Source organism: Pteropus medius, unplaced genomic scaffold, assembly GCF_902729225.1.
Source record: "Pteropus medius unplaced genomic scaffold, Ma_sr-lr_union100, whole genome shotgun sequence".
NCBI classification, from domain to species: domain Eukaryota; kingdom Metazoa; phylum Chordata; class Mammalia; order Chiroptera; family Pteropodidae; genus Pteropus; species Pteropus medius.
Window position 1 is genome coordinate 20536472 of NW_024342473.1, and position 20818 is coordinate 20557289.

At 39.8% G+C, this 20818-nt stretch overlaps 2 protein-coding genes across 5 annotated transcripts in view; both read left to right on the top strand.

The window, feature by feature from the left end:
* Positions 1-20: 20 nt before the first annotated feature.
* On the top strand, positions 21-3917 carry PIGBOS1 (PIGB opposite strand 1). 3 transcript variants are annotated; one of them, XM_039865540.1, is made up of 3 exons: positions 63-202; positions 2543-2605; positions 2879-3917. In XM_039865540.1, exon 3 carries the CDS (start codon positions 2948-2950, stop codon positions 3110-3112), a length of 165 nt encoding a protein of 54 aa, XP_039721474.1. In that variant the 5' UTR covers positions 63-202; positions 2543-2605; positions 2879-2947; the 3' UTR covers positions 3113-3917. The 3 variants fall into 3 exon arrangements, with proteins under 3 accessions (XP_039721473.1, XP_039721474.1, XP_039721472.1); XM_039865539.1 differs by lacking the exon at positions 2543-2605 and having other exon boundaries at positions 21-202; XM_039865538.1 differs by lacking the exons at positions 63-202; positions 2543-2605 and adding an exon at positions 1486-1553.
* An 8529-nt stretch (positions 3918-12446) lies between these two features.
* Positions 12447-20818, top strand: part of RAB27A (RAB27A, member RAS oncogene family) — a 66020-nt gene continuing 57648 nt past the window's right edge. The window contains exon 1 of one of the 2 annotated variants that reach the window (XM_039865541.1): positions 12447-12580. The gene's annotated coding sequence lies outside the window, so the exon portion shown is untranslated. The remainder of the gene's footprint in view (positions 12581-20818) is intronic. The other variant, XM_039865542.1, reaches the window with a different exon arrangement.

Here is a 20818-nt window from a genome sequence, read left to right on the forward strand (position 1 = left end):
CACCACTAAGCTTTGCCAGGGGCTTGCCAGCTCTTTCCGTTAGGCATTTCCTTCTAGGATTGCCCCTGGTTTTGGTTTTGGGTCCGTGCGCCGGAGTTCTGGAAACAGCTGGAAGTATCTGGATCTCACCTTTGCGGGGGACAGGTGGAGGCGGGGGTCAGTGACTTGGTGTGAGAGCTGACCCGTTGGAGATGTCTGAATGGTAATGATAATAGTATAGGCATACTTCATTTCATTGCACTTCGCTTTATTGCGCTTTGCAGATATTGCGTTTTTTTATAAGTTGAAGGTTTCTGGCAACCCTGCATGGAGCAGATCTGTCAGCGCCATTTTTCCAGCAGCATTTGCTCACTGTGTTTCTGTCACGTTTTGGTAACTCGCAATATTTCAAATTTTTAGTTGTTATATTTGTTAATGGTGATTTGTGATCAGTGATCTTCGATGTTACTATTGTAATTGTTTTGGGGGCACCACGAACCGTGTCCGTCTAACACAGCCAGCCATTAAGTTAATGTGTGTGTTCTGACTGCTTCACCAACTAACTGGCCCTCCATCTCGCTAGTCTTGTTGGGTCTCCTCATTCACTGACACACAACAAATATTGGAACGAGGCCAGTTGATAACCCTACAATGGCCTCTAAGTGTTCAAGTGAAAGGAAGAGTCGCACGTCTCTTACTTTAAATCAAAAGCTAGAAATGATTAAGCTTAGTGAGGAAGGCTTATCGAAAGCTGAGATAGGCCGAAAACTAGGCCTTTTGCGCCAAACAGTTAGCCAAGTTGTGAATGCCAAGGAAAAGTTCCTGAAGGAAATTGAAAGTGCTACACCACTGAATACACGTATGATAAGAAAGCGAAATAGCCTTATTGCTGATATGGAGAAAGTTTTAGTAGTCTGGATAGAAGATCAGACCAGCCATAACATTCCCTTAAGCCAAAGCCTAATCCAGAGCAAGGCCCTAACGCTCTTCAATTCTATGAAGGCTGAGAGAGGGGAAGAAGCTGCAGAAGAAAGGTTTGAAGCTAGCAGAGGTTGGTTTATGAGGTTTAAGGAAAGAAGTCGGCTCCGTAATATAAAAGCACCAGGTGAAACAGCAAGTGTTTTAACCGATGAGGAGTTGCTTCTTGTGAATGAGCAAAGAAAGTGGTTTCTCGAGATGGACTCTACTCCTGGTGAAGATGCTGTGAAAATTGTTGAAATGACAACAAAGGATTTAGAATATTACATAAGCTTAGTTGATAAAGCAGTGGCAGGGTTTGAGAGAATTGACTCCAATTTTGAAAGAAGTTCTACTGTGGGTAAAATGCTGTCAAACAGCATTGCGTGCTACAGAGAAATCGTTCGTGAAAGGAAAAGTCAATCGGTGCGGCAAACCTCGTTGTTGTCTCATTTTAAGAAATTGCTACAGACACCCCAGCCTTCAGCAACCACCACCGTGATCAGTCAGCAGCCATCAACATCGAGGCAGGACCCTCCACCAGCAAAAAAATTACGACTCACTGAAGGCTCAGATGATGGTTAGCATTTTTTAGCAATAAAGTATTTTTAATTAAGGTATGTACTTTTTTTTTTTTTTTTAGAAAAAATGCTATTACACACTTCATAGAGTATACTGTAAACATTTATATGCACTGAGGAACCAAACAATTCATGTGACTTGCTTTATTGTGATCTTTTCTTTATTGTGGTGGTTTAGAATGGAACTTTCAGTATCTCCGAGGTATGCCTGTAATGATAATTATAAATTTGTGTAACATTTCATTGTGTGATCTCACAATAACTGCTTGTTGAATGAGGTAGGCAGGGTAGGGATGATTTAACCTGTTGTACAAATGTGGAAAATGAGATTCAAAAAGGTTAAATGACTTGCTCAGGATCACTTAGCCAGCTAGTGACAGAAGGGTAACCTTCCCATTTTGTTATGGTTTATTGGTTTTCCAAGGAGCTGACTTGCAAATGGCTCTTTTTTTTTTTTCTTTTTAAGCACTTAACAGACAGAGATCTAAAGCATGATTGATGGCATTGTCATTTATCTATAGAGTCCAGGAGAAAAGGGTTTTATGTCCCAAATTGGCTTAAATTACATTTTCGCAAGATTTAGGGCAAGCTAGTTTCTATTATCAGTTCTGCCACTAATGATTTTTGTGACCCTCAGGGTTGGTCCAGGAGGCTGTGAAATATTGTTATAATAATGAAAACATGTAAATCGCTCTTCTTTTCCTCATTCATAAACAACTACTTAGTTTCTCCAGAGACAAAGATGTTGTCAAGGACTATAACTTTCCAAGAAGTACTAGAATCTTAACTCCTCTATTGTTAGAAGTAAAAGCAACCAAATCTGTTATACTTTTGTCAAAAATGGATGGCAAATGATTTATATATGATGCCTACTCTTGTCTCTCCTAAAATATCAAAGGAAACTCATAAAATCTTTTATCCTGTTTTTAAAAAATTGTTTTTACTCATACATATTGCCAAAAAATATAAAGTAGTGAAGAAGGGCTAATAATGAAAAGTAACATTTCTCTTTCTCCTACTTCTAGATTGGATTGGCAGTCACTTTCAGCTCTTTGGTGGACTGTTTATTTTAGTAGTTGGCTTTATTGGTATGCCTCCTCCCTACCCGACTTTTGCCATTTTTTAAATTATTCACTTAAAACCATTGAGAACACTCTGTAGTAGGATTTAGCTTTGTCTTAACACCATCTCCTAACCCTCATTTCTCATACTTCTTAAATAAATATATTCCTATTTTAGTTAAATCAGTAAGTGATATTTACAAAAATACTGTTCATTACAGAGCAAAGTAGTGACATGAAATCTTTAAAAAGGATCTTGTGCTAACTTATTGCTGTGCTTTCCATTTCCTTTGTACACAGATCTGAAGAAAATTCCTGAAGTGTAATTTTTCAAAACCACCTTTGCACCGTGCGGCATTCGTTGAAAAAATGTTTGGGAGACTGACTCTTCCACAACTGCTTTTTGCTAGCTTCCTTGGAATTGCTGGAGGAATGTATATTTATCAACCAATATTTGAACAGTATTCCAGAGATCAGAAGGAATTAAAAGAAAAGTTGAAATTGGCACAGGAATCAAAAGAGAAGAAAAGTTAATACTGCATGGAGTTGAACTGTAAAGTAATTGCTTAAAGTTCCATTGAAGTTCTACATTGACTACAAATAGTGTAGTAAAAACTTCTCAAATATATTTTAAACATAAATAAATGATAGATGATGATTTTTAAAACTAGCACTGTCAGTCTTAATGTTTACTGTACTTTTATTTTCCATTTTTCGTGTTTTCACCAGGATAGATTAGTAATTTTCTTTTAAGCAAAATGAATGTCTTAAGGAATATTTTGTTTCCTAGTCAAGATTTACGTTTTTAGGAATGAGGCATATACAGTACCATGGAATGACAGTCTAGACTGGGAATGGTGTTTATAATAGTGTTTGTAGATGAAGTGAACCAAGTTAACCACCTCAGACAGAATGCCCCTCAGTTAGCTTACAGTTCGCCTGGTTTAATATACTTCAGCACTCTTTTAACCCCAGCCCTTTCTCATCCTAGGCAGAATAGAGGAGTAATTTGAGAATTGGGGTGGCTCAGATCAAATGAGGTTTTAGAGAGGGTGTATGGTGTTATATAAGGTGGCAAATATGACACAGATCTGTTTAACTCACTAAGTAAATTTGCATTAATGATGGTAGTTAGAGGAGTTAATTTGTTATGAAGCTATTATTCATATAGTTAAAGGGTTTTTTTTTTTTAAATTGCTAAGAACCGATGCTACTTTTTAACCTAATGATCTTAAACTTGTATTTTCAGTGAGAGCTACAAATGTAATCCTATATGTACAAAGTGCTTTTTTAAACTAAACTCATTTTTAAAAAATAAACTCATTTTTATTATTGCTTTCTTTTTTTTGAAAAGTAAATTTATTATAACTTAATCTAAGCTATCTTATGTTGATTGGACAGCATGAGTAACTAAAAAAAGTAAAGAAAGAAAGAAAGAAAGTAGTATGTGTTCATTAAAAAATTTCAACAATACAGAAATGAAAGTGAAAATTATCCATGTATACATTGATTTACTCAACATACTTCTCAGTTTAGTGAGCTCTGAAGACTTTTTTCCTTCTATCTACACAAAATATAAAACTTTTAACGTACTGAGTATCAGCTATGTGTTAGGCTTGGTTTGGCTTGGTTTCTCTTGGCTACAGGTAGACTGGAGTTCTGTTCTTTGTGTCTTCTAATTGTGAGATCCAGGCTCAATGAGCAGCCTCTGTCAGGGTAAGACAAAATATAGGATTGAGAGAAATGGATGAAACATGGAGTCATAAATTTCTGCTCAATTGTGTTAAATGTCATGTCTTCTCACATTCTGGTGGTTTAGAGTATGTAACGTGGTCAAGCCCAAAGTCAAGGGCAGGAACATAGACTCTTCCCACAGGACACACAGTCAAGCCACATGACAATGGGCAGGAATACACAATCCTATTATATCCAAGGAATGATAATCCTCTAACATCAAGTGAAATTGAATTGCTTTTGATCCTTCTGTTAAGAAGGATACTTTGTCAGTATAGTAGTTACATACCAAATGCCAGAGGATAAATGTTTTTCCAGTATAGATAGTGCAGTCATTCAAATCAAAGCCACGATGAGATACCATTTCACATACAGTAGGATGACTGCAATAAAAATACAGGAAATAATTGTTGGCAAAGATGTGGGGAAATTAAAACCCTCATATACTGCTAGTGGGAGTGTAAGAGTGCAGCTGCTGTTTGGCATTCCTCGAAATGTTAAACATAGTGTTACCATGACCTAGTAAGTCTACCTTTAGGCATATACCCAAGAGAAATTATACATGTACCCAAAAAAATTTGTACGAGAATGTTCATATCATTATTATAATAGCCAAAAAATGGAAACAACCCAAATGTCTATCAGCTAATAAATGAATAAACAAATTGTGGCATAGTCACACAATGGAATATTACTCAGCCATAACTAGGAATGAAATACTGATAGATACTACAACATGGATAAACTTTGATAATATGAAAGAAGCTGGGCATAAGTGGTCACATACTGTGTGATTCCTTTTGTATGACATGTCCAGAACAGGCAAATGCATAGAGACAAAGTAGATTGATTAGTGGCTGCCAGGGACCAGGGAGAAGAAGGGATAGGGAGTGACTGCTAATGGATATAGGTTGTTTTTAGGTTATTGAAAATGTTCTACAACTAGATAGTGATGATCATACAACTTTGTGAATACATTAAAAACCACTGAATTATACACTTTAAAAGGGTACCATGAATCTATTAGCCATCACCACAGATCCCTATCAGTCAGGTCACCCTGGTTGTACTCTGCCTTTGCTTCCCATTATAGTAGCTATGTTCTGCCATCTGTCTTTTGTTGTTCAGGAATTCTTTTATTTCTAGTTGATTCTAAATAGCCCTATTCCAGTAGTATCTGTCAGTTTCAGCCCATAAAGGGCAAACACGATTGAGCTTTTCAAAGATGTCAGTGGCCTCCTTGCCAGGGCATTTTTCTCACCAGTGCCTCAGTGAAAGGAATATCATCAGGGCCTTCTGGGTAACATAAGCAGCTGATGGCTTCTCCAGTCTCCTTATAAGTCCATTCTAACCTCAGAAGGGCAGGATAGAGGAAATAAAAGAGTTAGAGGGAAAGCTAGGACAATGATAGATTTTAAAGTGGCCACTAGATTTAATCATATGAGATTTTCTGAAGAGACTTAAGGGTTTTTAAAAACCTATTATTTTGAAATAACTTTGGACTTAGAGGAAAAATATGAAAATGATAAGAATTTTCATGTCTGTTGCCCAGATTCTATAAGTGTTAACATTTTACCACACTTATTTTAATTTCTCTCCTCTCTTTATATTTATGTATGTATGTATATACACATGAACACACATTGTTTTTCTAAACCCTTTGAGAATAAGTTGCCCACATGATGCCCTCTACCCCTAAATATTTCAGTGTGCAAGTCCTAAAAACAAGGATATTCTCTTTCACAAATGCAGTATAATGATCAAGATCAGAAGGTTAAGACCAACATGATATTGTCTGATCTCAGATTTTATCCAAATTCAACAAAGTCGCATTAACATTCTTTAGAGTAAAAGACAAAATTTTATTTTTTCTAATTAGAACAAATCCAGAATCACTTTTGAATTTAGTTGTCATGTCTCTTTGGTTTCATTTATTCTGAAGCAGTTCTTTACTCATCACCTTTCACGACCTTGATAATTTTTAAGAATACCGGTCTGTTGTTATGTAGAATGTCCCTTAATTTGGGTTTGTTTAATGCTTCTTCATGATTAGATAGATTCAGGTTTCTACTGCAGAAATCATGTGTCAGTTTGATTTATAAATTCCTATTTTATTATATGTGTTACACTCTATTACTATCACCAGGACTGACCACATGATTTGTGGGGCCCAGTACAAAATCAAAATGTAGGGCCTTATGTGGGGACAAGGAAGTTAGTCTCCCCATGGGTCCACCACTCCAACCCTTGGCAAATGAACAACCCCCAAGAAAGTGCAGCTTCCATCCTGGGTTGTTCTTGATTCCTGGGTGGTGGCAGAAGAAGGCCCCTGATGAGTGGCACACGGAATGTGTCATGGACTGCCAGACTAGGGGCAGGAACACCTGCCTTCTTGCCCACCCCATGGTGCTATGGGGCATGTGCTCAACCCTGACCGCTCCTGCACCCATGCCCAGGCTCCTGCCTGGGTGGAAGGTGATGGTGGAATGTGGGCTTTCCTCAGCCAAGGTGACCTGGCCACTGCCCTGGAGCAAGGCAGTGAATGCAAGGCTTGGCAAGGCCCAGGGGACCAGGGGTAAGGAGTGGGCAGTGGCAGAAGTCAGAACCACATGTGAACAGAGGCTCCAAGCCCCTGGGCTTGCTCCATTGTGCCATTAGATTTCACTTTTAAAACATGAATTTAAAGACATTTTTAAAAGAATTTCATGATAGTAACTGCAGAGCATTAAAATTCTGAGTGCAGGGCTCTGTATGGCATATGAAATGTATCACCAGGAAGCCAGCCCTATCACTATTTATTTTAATGTTCAAATTGCCCCAGAGTTGGCCAGTGGGAGCCCTTTCAAGCTGACTACTGAGTTTTTTTTTTTTATGTTTATTTCAGACATGAGAAGTAATGTTTAAACATTATCTGAAAATCGTGTCCAGTTTAATAAGTATAAAACAAGACTCCTAAAAAAAGTTTATGACTAAGTATAAAATGCTTTAGAATATACTTTGACATTCACAGTGGGCATGTTTGTAAAATAAATTTTGTTAATGTAGTTTAAAAACAATATATTCACAGTCCTGATTAGAATAAGCGAGTGCTTACTCGATGAACTGTCCTCCCCAGGATGGTTCCTGTGTCCTTTTGACATGTACATGTCATTCTCTGAGCACTCCTTTACTTTCTGGCTCATCCTTTTCTCTCCTAGATCAACCTATGAATCAAGGAGTACTGGTTCTTTTTTTAAAATGGAAACAAAATTCACATAACAAAAATTTAATCATTAACCATTTAAATTAATACAATTCTGTGGCATTTGCTACATTTGCAGTGTCGTGCAATTATCACCTCTTTTGAGCTCCAAGACATTTTTATCACCCTAAAGGAAACTCTATGCACAGTGAGCAGTCACTCCATGTTTCCCCTTCCCTCACCTCTGGCAACCAGTCTATTTTCTGTCTCTATGGATTTACCTATTCTGGAAATATGGATGTATTCTGGGTATAAATGGAACCATACAATATGTGACTTTTTGTGACTGGCTTCAAGGTTCATTCACGTTGTAGCATGTTATCAGTACTCCATTCCTTTTTATGGGCTGAATAATATTCCATTGTATGGCTGTACCATAATTTATTTATTCATCCACTGATGGACATTTAGGTTGTTTCCACCTTTAGGCAATTGTAAATAGTGACTCTATCAACATTTGGGTACAAATATTTGTTTGAATACCTGTTTTTAATTCTTTTGGGCATATTTCTAGGAATGGACTTACTGGGACCTATGGTAATTCTCTGTTTAACTTTTTGAGGAATTGCCAGATTGTTTTCCAAAGTGCCTGCAACATTTGCATTCCCATTAGTAATGTACAAGGTTCCACTTTCTCCACATTCTCACTAACACTTATTTTTATTTTTTAAAAAGTTATGGGAACCTAGTGTGTGTGAAGCGGTATCACATTATGGTTTTGATTTGCATTTCCCTAATGATAAATGACTTTGAACATCTTTTCACATGCTTGTTGACCATTTTTATATCTTCTTTGGAAGATATGAGTCCTTTTCTCACTTTTTAATTGGATTGCTTATCTTTGTTGTTGAGTTCTAAGAGCTCTTTACATATTCTATATTCTATATTGTTATCAACTATGTGATTTGCAAATATTTTCTCCTATTCTACAGATCATGTTTTCACTCTCTTGATAGTATTCTTTGATGCACAAAATTTTCCAATTTTGATCAAGTCTAATTCTTCTATTTTCTTTTGTTACTGTGCTTTTGGTATCAAATCTAAGAAACCATTGCCAAATCCAAGGTCATGAAGATTTATGCCTATGTTTTCTTCTACAAGTTTTATCTGCTGTGGTGTGAGGTAAGGGTCCAACTTCATTCTTTTGTACACAAATATCCAGTTCTTTGAACACCATTTATTGAAGAGACTGCTCTTTCAATATGGTCTTGGCACTCTTGTTGAAAATTAATTGACCATAGATTTATGGGTTCATTTCTGAACATTCAAGTTTGTTCTACTCATTTATGTGTTTGTCTTTATGTCAATACCATACTGTTTTGATTACTGCGGTTTTGTATTAAGTTTTGAAATCAGAAAGTGTGAGTTCACCAACTTTGTTCTTTTTTAAGATTATCTTGGCTATTTTGAACCCTTTGCAATTTCATATGAATTTTAGGATCAATTTTTCTGTTTCTGCAGAAGTGCTGCTTGGGATTTTGATAGATTGCTTTGAATCTGTAGATAGTTTGGGGATTATTGTTATTCTTATGATATTATGTAAAAATGAACATGAAGTATCTTTTCCAAACCATGAATACTGAATATCTTTTCATTTGTTTAAGTTTTCTTTAATTTCTTTCAGTAGTGTTTCATAGTTTTCAGTGTAAAGTCCTGCACCCCCATGGTTAAATTTATTCCTAAACATTTTATTCTTTTTTGTTATTGTAAAAGGGATTATTTCCTTAATTTTCAGATTGCTCTTTGCCAGTGTATAGAAATACAACTGTTTTTTGCGTGTTCATTTATTAGCTCTAATAGTTTTCTTGTAGATTCTTTAGGATTATATATATATATAAGATCACGGCCTTGATAGTTTTTATTGAAAAAAGTATTTAGATATCAAGATTTGAGTGCTAAATGTGTTCATAGCTCCTGTGATATAATTGCTTCTAGGACCTCTTAGCAGACAGTGCTGGTTAAACATGCATACATGCATATCTTTATGTAATTCTATTTCTCTCTATTCAAAATCATAAGTTCTCACCGATACCTCCAATTTTAATCCTATTAGTAGTGATACTGCATCTGGACTCTGCATGTTTCAGGCTGCGGCCTGTAGTGTCAGAGAAGTCCCAGGATGGGAAGCAAGAGGTGTACTATGACCAATTCTGTGGCTCTAGTAAGAAGTGGTATAGACAGGATTTTGAACTGGTACACAAGATATATTCAACACAGTTTCTGCAATAATTTTCTCTCCTTGTTTTCCTCCTACCTGTCTGGGCACTCTTTTTTCAGACTCCTTTAGCTGAGTGATTCTCTGGGTTTTATATGAAGGCTCCTCTCTGCTCACTTAGTACATTTTCTAGACTAGCTCGCTGACTCTCATGTCTTTGAATACCTTTTGGATAATAGCTCCAATATATTCTTCTGTGCTTCAGATTAACTTATTCAACTTCATACTAAAGTTTCACTTGGCTGTTCTGCTGGTGCTGGTATGTCAAAGTTAAAATGTCCTAAACTTGCTCATTATGGTCTATTTCACCTTCCCTCCGTGTGGCAAAAGGGCTTTCTTGCTTTTGCTCAATGGCTCCTAGTTGTCCAAACAAGAAACATGGGCACCTCTATAGATTCCTCTGCCGCATCACTCGCTAAGACCAAGTTTGCTTGATTCATTCTCCTAGATATCTCAGATCTATTGATACATCTTCATCATCCTGGCCACTGCTTTAAGTCAGATCAGTTTTATCCCTCATTTGGATTTCAGCATGCTCATTGGCCTCTCAAACCTAGTCTTAGCTTTACAGTCATTAAGAAAATGGGTTCTAAGTTTTACTCTTTGCTGTGGAACTTATTAGCTATATGATCTTGACCATCGTGCTTACTCACTTTAAGGCTGTTTTCTCTTCTGTAATATGGGGTTAAGAATAGTACTTATTTCATAGGGTAATTGTGAGAAGTAAATGAGGCACTACATGTAAAGTTCTCAGCATGTTGGTTGATTCATGGTCAAAGGTCAATAAATGTTAGCTATTATCCTTATAATCATTCCAGTATTCATGATCCAGCCTCTTCTTATTTCTTGTTTCTTCTGATTGCTTCTTTCTACTCAGTTTTTCAGCTTTTCTGAACTTCTTTCAGTTGCTCAAATTTCTCATGCTCTCTTTTACCTCCAGGCCCTTCCTCTGCTCTCTTTTCCTAGAATTCTCTTCTCCTTCACTCTCCCACCTTATTCATCCTTCTTTATACATATGTCACTTTCTCTGGGATGTCTTAATTTGGTGCCACTTATCTGTGTTCCATTGATACTCTTTAATTTCCCTTAGCTGGGATTTTATTTCACTGCCCTGAAGTTAACTGCTTACTGGTTCAGTTTTCAACCTCCCTAAGGACAGAAACCAGTTTACCTTTCTTACTATTGCCTCTCCAGTACCTAACACAGTGATTGACTCACTGAATGAATGAATGGGTCACAGCACCACTGTTTTCTGATCTCCTGTCTGGCAAGCTCTTGGTGACAACCCTGACTGCATGGAGTGGGGATGGCTGCATTGGGGGCTCTCCCAGTCTCCTATCAGCCATTATCAGTTGCTGCATTGCTGGCCTCCCAAATCTTAGGACTTTTCCTCTGTGCTTGAATACGGGGCTACTGTTCCTGTCTTAACCTTCACCAATAACAGTCCAATGGTCCTTCTCTCACCTGGGGAACATCCCTTGAAACCATCACCCTATGGTGAAATCTGTTATCCCTAACTCTGAGATCACTGTTGTATATTTGTCTGGAAATACTAGATTGAATATATATTCGCTATTTGGCAATTTCATATGGTTATTCTATGTGTGATTTTGTAAATTGGACACATATATGAGAAGCTAATTGTACTGTAATGTAAACTGTGAGTAGTTACAGACTGGAAGGATGATGGGGTTGGGCACGTGGGCCTGGGACAATTGGAATTTGTGGTGCTAGTAGAGGCATATCATTGAGATGAAGTGTAAGAGATTCGATCATTTTGCTCTATTTAGAAGTGGAATTATTTGATTCAGAAGCGCTTTGCCACAAGAATAGGTCCAGGGCCACTGCTCAGACTTCCAGGCCACTGGAGAAGAAATTTGGCTGCCTTTGAGTGACCTGAACCTGGTGGCCTGAACTTAATTTCCATCAGGTCCCAGCAGGGCCACGCAAACCGCTAGGGGGCAGCAAAGGCTCGAAGATGATTCCTTACTGTATTTTGCTTTTTTTTTTTCCTAATGAATTGATCTAACACTATCTTAGAAATATAATTTAGAGTTTTTTTAGAATCCTAACCAGACTGTACGACCAGAGATCCAGTTTGTAATTTCCTTCCAGAAATTATTTCCAAGAACGCCAGCACTTTCCCTGGTCCCAGGAAGGCCATGCATGCCCAGGCCGAACCGAGTGAGGAGCTGGTGGGGCCAGATGGACGATGGCAGAGCCGGACGGCGCGCGGAGCCGGCCGCAGGAAGCACCCGGGCCTCAGGAACTCTGAGTGGACCAACTTTGCAGCTACTCAGCACCGCTGGCTACAAGGTGGAGACACCGATCTGATGCCCTGAAAACACCTTTTGGAGGAGATTTGGCGAGGGTCACCAAACCATACGTCGCAGCGCACTGATCCTGAAGCAGTTTGCAAATGTTATCCCTGTGTCACGAAACGAAAACAACTCCCTAGGGTTTCTGCGCCTTCCAGGAAAGGGCAATAGAGACCTGGCTCGGGCCAAAGGAGGCGAGCGGGACCTTTCCGTGGCTCAGACCACCACTCGGCAGGTGCGGCGGGACCGGGATCCGCGCGCGAGGAGGCGCCTGCACGGAATCGGGCGGGGGTGCTCCCCGAGGTGACAGGAGGAAGCGGGAGGTGGAGGGCGGAGAGGAGGTCCCGCCCCTACCTCGCTCTCATTTACGGGAAGTGATGTGGGGCCCGACGGAAAATACCCGCCAAGGACCCAAAAAAGGCCAGCAGCGGGTGGCCGCGCCGCGAGCGGAGGCAGAGCAGCGTGCAGACAGCGGGGACAGCGGGCCGAGCCAGGTGAGGTGGGCGGCTGCGGAGGTCCCGGAGGCGCGCTCTGGCCGCCGGCGTCCGCCAGGTTCCGCTTCATCCCGGAGAGCTGAGTAGGGTAGCAGGCCAGGGGCGCGTCTGGCCCCCAGCTGCGATGGAGGCTGCCGCTCCTTCCCTCCCCGCCTCTAGGCGGCTGAGCCGGCCAGAAAAGTTGCTTTACTGCTTCTGGGCCCTGCATGGCCATCGCACAGACCTCACGATGACAACTGCTGGGGATGGGAGCCAGCTTGGGCAAAGTGATGACGAAGTGTAGTCCCAGGTCGGGACCGCGGCTGAGGTCTCCTCAGGGTGGCATACAGGTGCGAGGGTCTCCATCTGTGGGAGAGGAAACTTCACTGGCAGAAGAGGAAGGTCTCAGACCTCCAGCACTTCCCTCTAGTTCTTTCCTCCCTGTTGTTTTTACTTGAATTATTGAACGTCTTTACACCTTTGTTGGCCAGGGCCCTGAAGGCAAATTGGAGGGGTGGGAGAGGGTTCTCCCTTCTCCTGTCAGACAGAAAGCCCTACCTGGCAGCTAGGTCCTCGGGTACTGACTTATGGTAGGACTAACATGATGACAGGTTTCTGTAACTATTGCCAAAGGCTTGTCACTACCCCCAATAGATCACCGATTAAGCCAAGTCAGGCTTAAGTGAGGGAAATCTTGTGAGCCCTTGACTTTTGAGTCAGGCTTAAGTGAGGGAAATCTTGTGAGCCCTTGACTTTTGAGGGAAATCTTGTGAGCCCTTGACTTCCAAGCCTGGCCACATGGGCTACATGGTTTCAGAATCTTTTGCCATGGGATTCTCTTCTTCACCTCTGAGGGCTAACAGCTGTTTTCCCCTACTGGATAGATTCTTTATGGTCGGCTCATCATTCAGGTGTTGGAAGGGGCGAGTAGTGTTACACCATATCAGTTTTCTGTGACTATTGCCGATTTAATTTCTTGCTGCTTCACTGTTCCTGTTCTTTCATCTTCTTCTTAAAAACTCGCTTTAGTGGGGGAAACACAGTCTGGAAAATAGGGTTTCTGCATATGGTTAGAAATGAAGAAAGTTTAAAATACTGCTGAAAGAACTCGATTGAGGATCACTCTTTTCTGTATTTTATACTGTTTCTCATTCCCACTTTCTTCCTTTCATTTTTCTTCCTCCCTCTCTTTCTTAATTTTCATGACATGCTTCGATTTTTTATTTTAATGACATATAATTAATTTTTCCATTTGTTGCTTGTGCTTCTGGTGTCAAATCTAAGAAAGCATTGCCAAATCCAAAGTCATGAAGACTTATGTCTGTTTTATAGTTTTAGCTCTTATATTTCAATTTTTAATACATTTTAATTTAATTTTTGTATGTGATATGAGGTAGAAGGTTCAACTTCATTTTTTTGCATGTGGATATCCAGTTCTCCTAGCACCATTTGTTGAAAAGACTGTTTTGCCCCCTTTGAGTTGTCTTGGCACCACTGTTGAAAGTCAATTGACTGTAAATGTGAGGATGTATTTCTGGATTTAAATTCTACTCTCTTGACCTATGTCTATTCTTATGCTAGTACCACACTATTTTGATTATTGTAGCATTGTAGTAAGTTTTGAGTCTCCCCACTTTGTTCTTTTTGTTCTTCTTTCTCTCATTCCCATATCTAGTCCCTCAGCAAATCTAACTGGTTCTATTTTGAGAATATATCTATGGTAGTAACCATTTCTCACCACTTTCACTGCTACCATCAAGTTCCTATCATTTGTCACCTGGATTACTGAAAAAGCCTCCTACAGGGCCATACTGCTTCCACACTCACTCCTCTGCAGTCTGTTCTCAACACAGCAGCCGGAGTCACTCACTTCTCTGTTCAAAAACTCTCCAATGGCTTTTTATCTCAGGATAAAAGCAAAGTCTCATCATGGGCTATAACCCCATGTGGCTTCATCTTCTATTACTCTCTCCTTCGTTTAGTCTGCTTCAGCCATCTGCACCTCAGGACCTTTGCACTTGCTGTTTCCTCTGTCTGGAATGCTCTTTCTTCAAATGTCTGCATAGTCTTCTTACTTATTTCATTCAGGTCAAAAGTCATTCCTGTAGAGAGGCCTTCTTGAACCATCTCATCTAAAATAGCATCCCTCACCCCTGCCATCATTTTCTGCTCCCTTGCTTTATTTTTCCTTTGAGTACCTGTAATACTGTCATCTCCCTACCCACCCCCCCACCACGCTTACACTCACAAATTTGTCTCCCACCTACAGAATGCAAGCTCTGTGAAGGTCGGGAATTTTTCTTGTTCACTATGGTGTGCATAGCGTTTAAAATGGTTTCTGGCACAGAGTAAGCACTCGAAAGAATGTGCTGAATGATTGAAACGGGAATCGGAGACTAAGAAATGGGGATCACTTTGCTATTTCTCATTATTCCTTCCCACTTGAAGAGAAGCAATGTCCATAATTACACTAACATCTTAGTTTCTCTTCTTCTATCCTCATATTTCCCCTAAGATAATGGCCTTACCCTCCTTGGGAAGAGAAAGGTCAAATAACTGGAAAGGTGAGGGCTCTGGGTCCTCTCCACATTGGCAGTGGGGGGGGTCTCTTCTCTGAAACCTGGATAGCTTGGGCTGGGCATTCAGCGCCTGTCTCCAGTGATTCGGTCCCCTGTGGTGGTCTAGGGAAAGAGTGAAATTCCTTCGAAATTCAAGAAAATGGAAATTTATTTCTTGATGAATACTTTGTATTGCAGTGAATTTATCTTTCTGTGGCATCTAACTAAAATTCCAACTCGGACATTCATTTTGACATTTAATTACATGACTACTTTAGACTGTCAACTGTTTATGTATATATCCTTATTTCCATGACTAGGTTGTAATATCTGGAGGCAAAGCATGACTTTAGCTCATTTTTGAGTTTTCTACTGCAGGTATCTTATACAAAAGAAGTGTTCAATAAACTCTTGCTGAATGTACCAGTAAGTTAATGAATAAACCTGGATTTATTTTTATCATTGGAAACTTGTGGTCTATACATTTAATTTTTCTTAGCCAATAGCTGCAAGTACTTGCTTTAGCCCACCTCATTCTGATGCTGCTGATAGAGCAGTATTGGCTACAGCTGAGTGGGGCTTTCTACTGCCCTTTCCTAGTGAGAATTGAATTAATTGGCTTATAGTGGATGGTAATTAATCTTCTGTGTTATTTTTAAAATTGAATCTACCTTCCATTGTTATTTAACCTTTCTTGGAATGTGCCCTATTTATATCTTCACAGCAACATATGAAAAAAGATTTTTTTTTACATACATATGAGAAATATATATATTAATATAGATCCTTAATAAATTATGGTAGGTTTGATACCTCCTCAAAAATGAAACAGGGCTTGCATGTTTAAATCGTGATCCCCTAATTAACTAGATGAAGGGAATCCTTTCACAATGTGCATGTGTGTTAAATCCCCATGATGTACACTTTAAACATCTTACAATTTTCTGTCATTTATACCTCGATAAAGCTGAAATTAAAAAAAAAAAGTGCGAGTCCCTAAGAAGCAAGATTGTCTTGCCATTGTTAAAACAGAGCACCTTCTGAAGAAAGAAAATTTTCCCTTTTGCTGTCTTTGCTTTTTATGCCTTGTGCAGTTTTTGCTTGCACCGTATTTATTCCTCTGCCTCTTGGCCAGGAAGCTGGAGTTTATGATCTGGTTTCCCTTAAGCTGATTACCTTGGGAGCAGACATGAGCACTGAGTTGGAGGAAGAGATAAAGGGCTTGTAATTAACTTTATGTCTGTGGGGTGAGATGTGTGGAGCAGTGAGCGTTCAGCTTGCTTTGGCCTCCTGTCTACTCATACAGTACAAAGAACATACCACATTCTTTTTCTTGTATGATTGAGGTCTACTGGCACTCATTTTACTGTTAAGTAAAAGTTCATGCCCCACTTACTCAAGAGGAATGTTGAAAGTTATTCCCCTTGTCCTGGTTTTTGTTTGTTTGTTTGTTTGTTTGCCACTGTATGCACTACTCTTGAGAAGGTCTCCCATTTAGTGCCTCAGCCACTCTTAGAACCACCCACATGTATGGAATCAGAGTTTTGATTTTTAAAATTGAACTTTCAATGTGGGGTCAGAGATGGGGTGCAAGATTTAGTCAAAAAATTTTCATTTTAACTAAACAATGAATAATTTTTACTATTAGTATGTTCCGTGTAATATTTGGGATATACTTATACTAAAACTTTTTTTTGTTTTTATGAAAGGCAAATTTGTGTCTTACATTTAATCTGATAACCCTATTCTGGTAAACCCATGTTTATGCACAGGAAATGCATTGATCATGATTATGTTCAAAGAACTATTGAGTGACGGCTCACTTTGGTTACTGCACATGTGTCCATCTTAAGGAAGGAGAGGACTTATAAACGAGTATTAGAACTAGAAGGAAGCTGGTGAAGGTTTAGTTTTGCTCTAGATTTTTGTAGTTAAGGAAATTCACATCCAGAAACATTAAGTCGCTTTGTAAGATCACACAGTTAGTGAGAGAGCCAGAACTGGAACTCGATGTGCAGCAGTCGGTCTGCTGCATGTCTTTCCTTCAGCGATCGTATATAAGTCACTTATGTTTTTGTGTTGACCCTTAATTGCTTTGGTTGCCACCCTCCCATGATCATTCCGTTATCATGCTGTCCTTCAGTCCCCAGATCTACTATGTGGTGGGCAAAGCCATTCTCTTGAGACACCCTTGGCTTTCTTTCTGAGGGCCACATAACTGTTGAAAGCCACCATTTGGTTGTATTCCCTGTGATGATGCCAAAAGCCTGTAGTTCGATGTGTTTTTATTCCTTTTAAGGTCTTATTAACATTTTTGTCCCTTTTGAGTTTTTATTGTAAGATGCTTTGATTAAAGTGGACTTACTAAGAGTAATTCCACAATAGCCAAGTATTGTTTTATTGAAAGCCTGTGTGCTTTGTGTGGCCTACCGCTATGAAATGCATCATCCCTTTGCATTTTGTTAGAACAAATGTGGAAGATATGTGGTAAGGACCAATGTCAGTAGATAGGTGTATGTGACTTGTCCTTTAGAGATGTGTCCTTATAAAACACTGGGTTATTTTATCATTATTTAAAAAAACATTTGTGCCTGTTTAGGAAAGCAGCCTTGAAAATGAATATGCATCCTCTGACTGCCACTAGAATACCATATTTCAGAACCCCTAATCTTATTTTTTCATAGCTTTGTTGATTAATTCATATAAAGCCTTACCAGTTGCCAGATCAAAGCATAATAATAAAGTTAGTTGCCAAGAGACTAAAAAATCTGTTTGTTCTTATAAACTGCAGTTCATCTATTCTGCTCTGATCCCACCTGCTCTGGGCAGCTGATCAAATCTTATGTGGGTAACCATCTAGTTACGTATCTCCCATGTATCCGGATTATTAAAAGCAAAGACAGGGTCTCAATCAGCTAACTAAAGCTGATGCTGAGGTATTTTTATTCTTTCTGTACTACTCCTAATGTGGAAAGAATGAGATGTAGAAATAGGTCATGATTTCAATGTTCACTTGAGATACCTAAGAATTTTTTAACATAATCTATGGTTGCAGTCAGGATTTCTTTGTTTCTTGTAATGTGTAATTACTTTTTATAATGAATCTTACCACTGCAAGGGAGCGATTGCAATCGTGAGTGAAAAGGTTTAGCAGCCCTTGAAAAGATAAGGTATTGTCTTCCACTCAGATACTGGAGACCAAATGTGTCCAAACAAGCTTCTGGCTGTTCCTGGCTGGGCTTCTGTCATAATGCACAAGGCCAACTCTTCATCACCCCTGCTCTCCTAGGGCACTGAGGACCTTGAAGTAGTATTTCCTCAGGGAGTGACTCAGCCCTGTATTCCTGAGCTCTTGCTTGATTGTGGAGTTTTGTCATATGCTAGTTTTTAGTCTCTACTACTGCTGATAATTAACTGTGGTATTACACCAGTGGTTCTCAGCTGTGGCTGATTTTGGCCCCTTCCTACCTGGGGGACATTTGGCAATGTCTGCAGACATTTTTGGTTGTCACAACCGGCATTTAGTGGGCAGAGGCCAGGGATGCTGCTAAACATCTCACAGTGCACAGGACAGCTTGTCACAACAAAAGATTATACTGTCAAAAATGTCAGTGGTGCCAAGGCTGAGATACCTTGCATTAAACAGATCACTGAATCTCTCTGGACTGCAGTTTCCTGAGTTACATATTCTCTCCATCAGATAGTTTCCTAAGCCTAACTCCACCACTGTTGTCTTTCTAACCCTTTTCTTACCTCAGTTCTAAGTCATTAAATATGGAGTATGGCCCAGGCCTGAGGACCACTGCCCTCAGGGATCACGGAGTGATGTCCTCGTGGAGGGGCCGGGTTGGCCATATGAGAGGAATGGACTTTGTGGGGACAGCCCGTCACTAGAAAGTGAGAGCCACGGCTGCAGAGCCTGTCTGTCGTGTGATTCAGCATAGGTGGAAGCCTGCTGGAAAGACCACAGAGAGTGTTGTGGCTTTGTCCATAAATGCCTCGGAGACCTGAGCTCGCAGTACTTTGGCATGGTGAGCTCCTGGCTGACCAGGAGTGTCCACTTTTCAAAGATCCCGCTGGCCACCACGCCCTTGTGCCAGAGGTGCCTCAGATGCTAGAGTCTCCCAAGGAACTGCACAGTTTCTTCATTACACCCTGTTTCCTGCCTCTCTGGGAGGTTAAAAGTCAACGACAAAAACCCCTACCCCAAGTTATGAATCCATTTCCCACCCAGGTTAGGAATCCTCATTGATTACACTTACAGTATCACGTAACTTAAGGGCTGGTAGCACCTTAGAAACCATGGATAATTGATAGCAGACAAGGTTCTAGAAGATTGGTCTACCGGCTCCCCAACATATTATTTCTGTGCCCCTATGCTAATATTTCTTGATTTTAACCAGTTGTAAGATGAGTAATCCAAAATCGTGTTGTTTTGTTGTTCAAAGGAAGTGACTTTCAGATGGGACTTTACTAACAACTAGTGTCTCTTCTTTGAACCCTTCTGAAATATCACTGGCAGTAAAACAAGTGTATTATGATTTTCACCTACATTAAAGTCCAGAAATATCTCGTGCCTGCTATGGCTACGTGCCAGCTACCAGTTAAAGGCCATCATTTCTTGCTTGTTTTGCTGCTTTTCTGGTCTCATTCTTGCCCCTGTCATGTGCTTGCCTCCTCCCAGTCCATTCCTCACACAAAGCCAGTGATCTTTAAAAAGTATAAATCAGATCATATGCTTCTTCTGGTTAAAGTTCCCTAGTCACTTCATACTGCAGTTGATATAATATCCAAATTTTCTAAATATGGTCTATGAGGGGCCCTGCGATCTGAGCCCTGCTGGCCTCCAAGACCTCCGCTCATCCCTGTGCCTCCATCATCCAGCCTTTCTGCTCCTTGGAAATGCCAAGCTCATTACTTCTTCAGAGCCTTTGTGCTTGCCCTTAACTCTTTCTCAATGCTTTATCTCCAGATCTTTAGCTGGCTGGTCCCTTGGTTCATTCAGATTTAATTTCAAATGTCACCCCCTGAGAGAGGCCTTCCCTGATCACTCTGTGGAAAAGAGCCTCAAGTCACTCTCTATCCTATTATTGTGTTATTGTCTTCACAGCACTTATTACTATTGGAAATTATTTTACTTTTCTGTTCACTTATTTATTGTCTGTCTCTTCTCACTAAAATGTTCTCTCTGTGAGGGCAGGGGCTTTCTGTTTTGTGAACTACTATATGCTTAGCACCTAGAATGATGCCTGGCTCATGATAGATGCTAAATAATGAATGACTGACAGAGTAAGTAAGTAAATGTTGGTGTTAGAGAAGATTGCTTGACAAATTCAGTCCTATTTAGTTTCTGTTGTGTCCTACACGTTGGACTTTATTTTTTAAACTAAAACCAGAATGTCAGTTTATTGACATATGAGAAATGGAACTGTTAAGCGACTAGATTCTTTGCTTTGAGGACTAAGGTACTGGCTTCCTGTAGAAAAAAACTCCATGGGAAGCAGATATAAAAGAAAGCTACTTGCTAAGTACAGACTCAGGGCACAGGGACTTAGAAATCAAAAAGATCGAAGAGCTCTAATGTTGGAAGAGGCCTGAAAGATCACTATGGTAATTGCTCCTCAAAACTGGCTGCCCAGGAAAATTGCATATGGAGATTTTATTTAAAGCATACCCTCAAAAAAACAAAACAAAACAAAAC

Coding starts and splice junctions, on each gene's coding strand:
- PIGBOS1 (XM_039865539.1), top strand. CDS start 2,948: ATGTTTGGGAGACTGACTCTTCCACAACTGCTTTTTGCTAGCTTCCTT.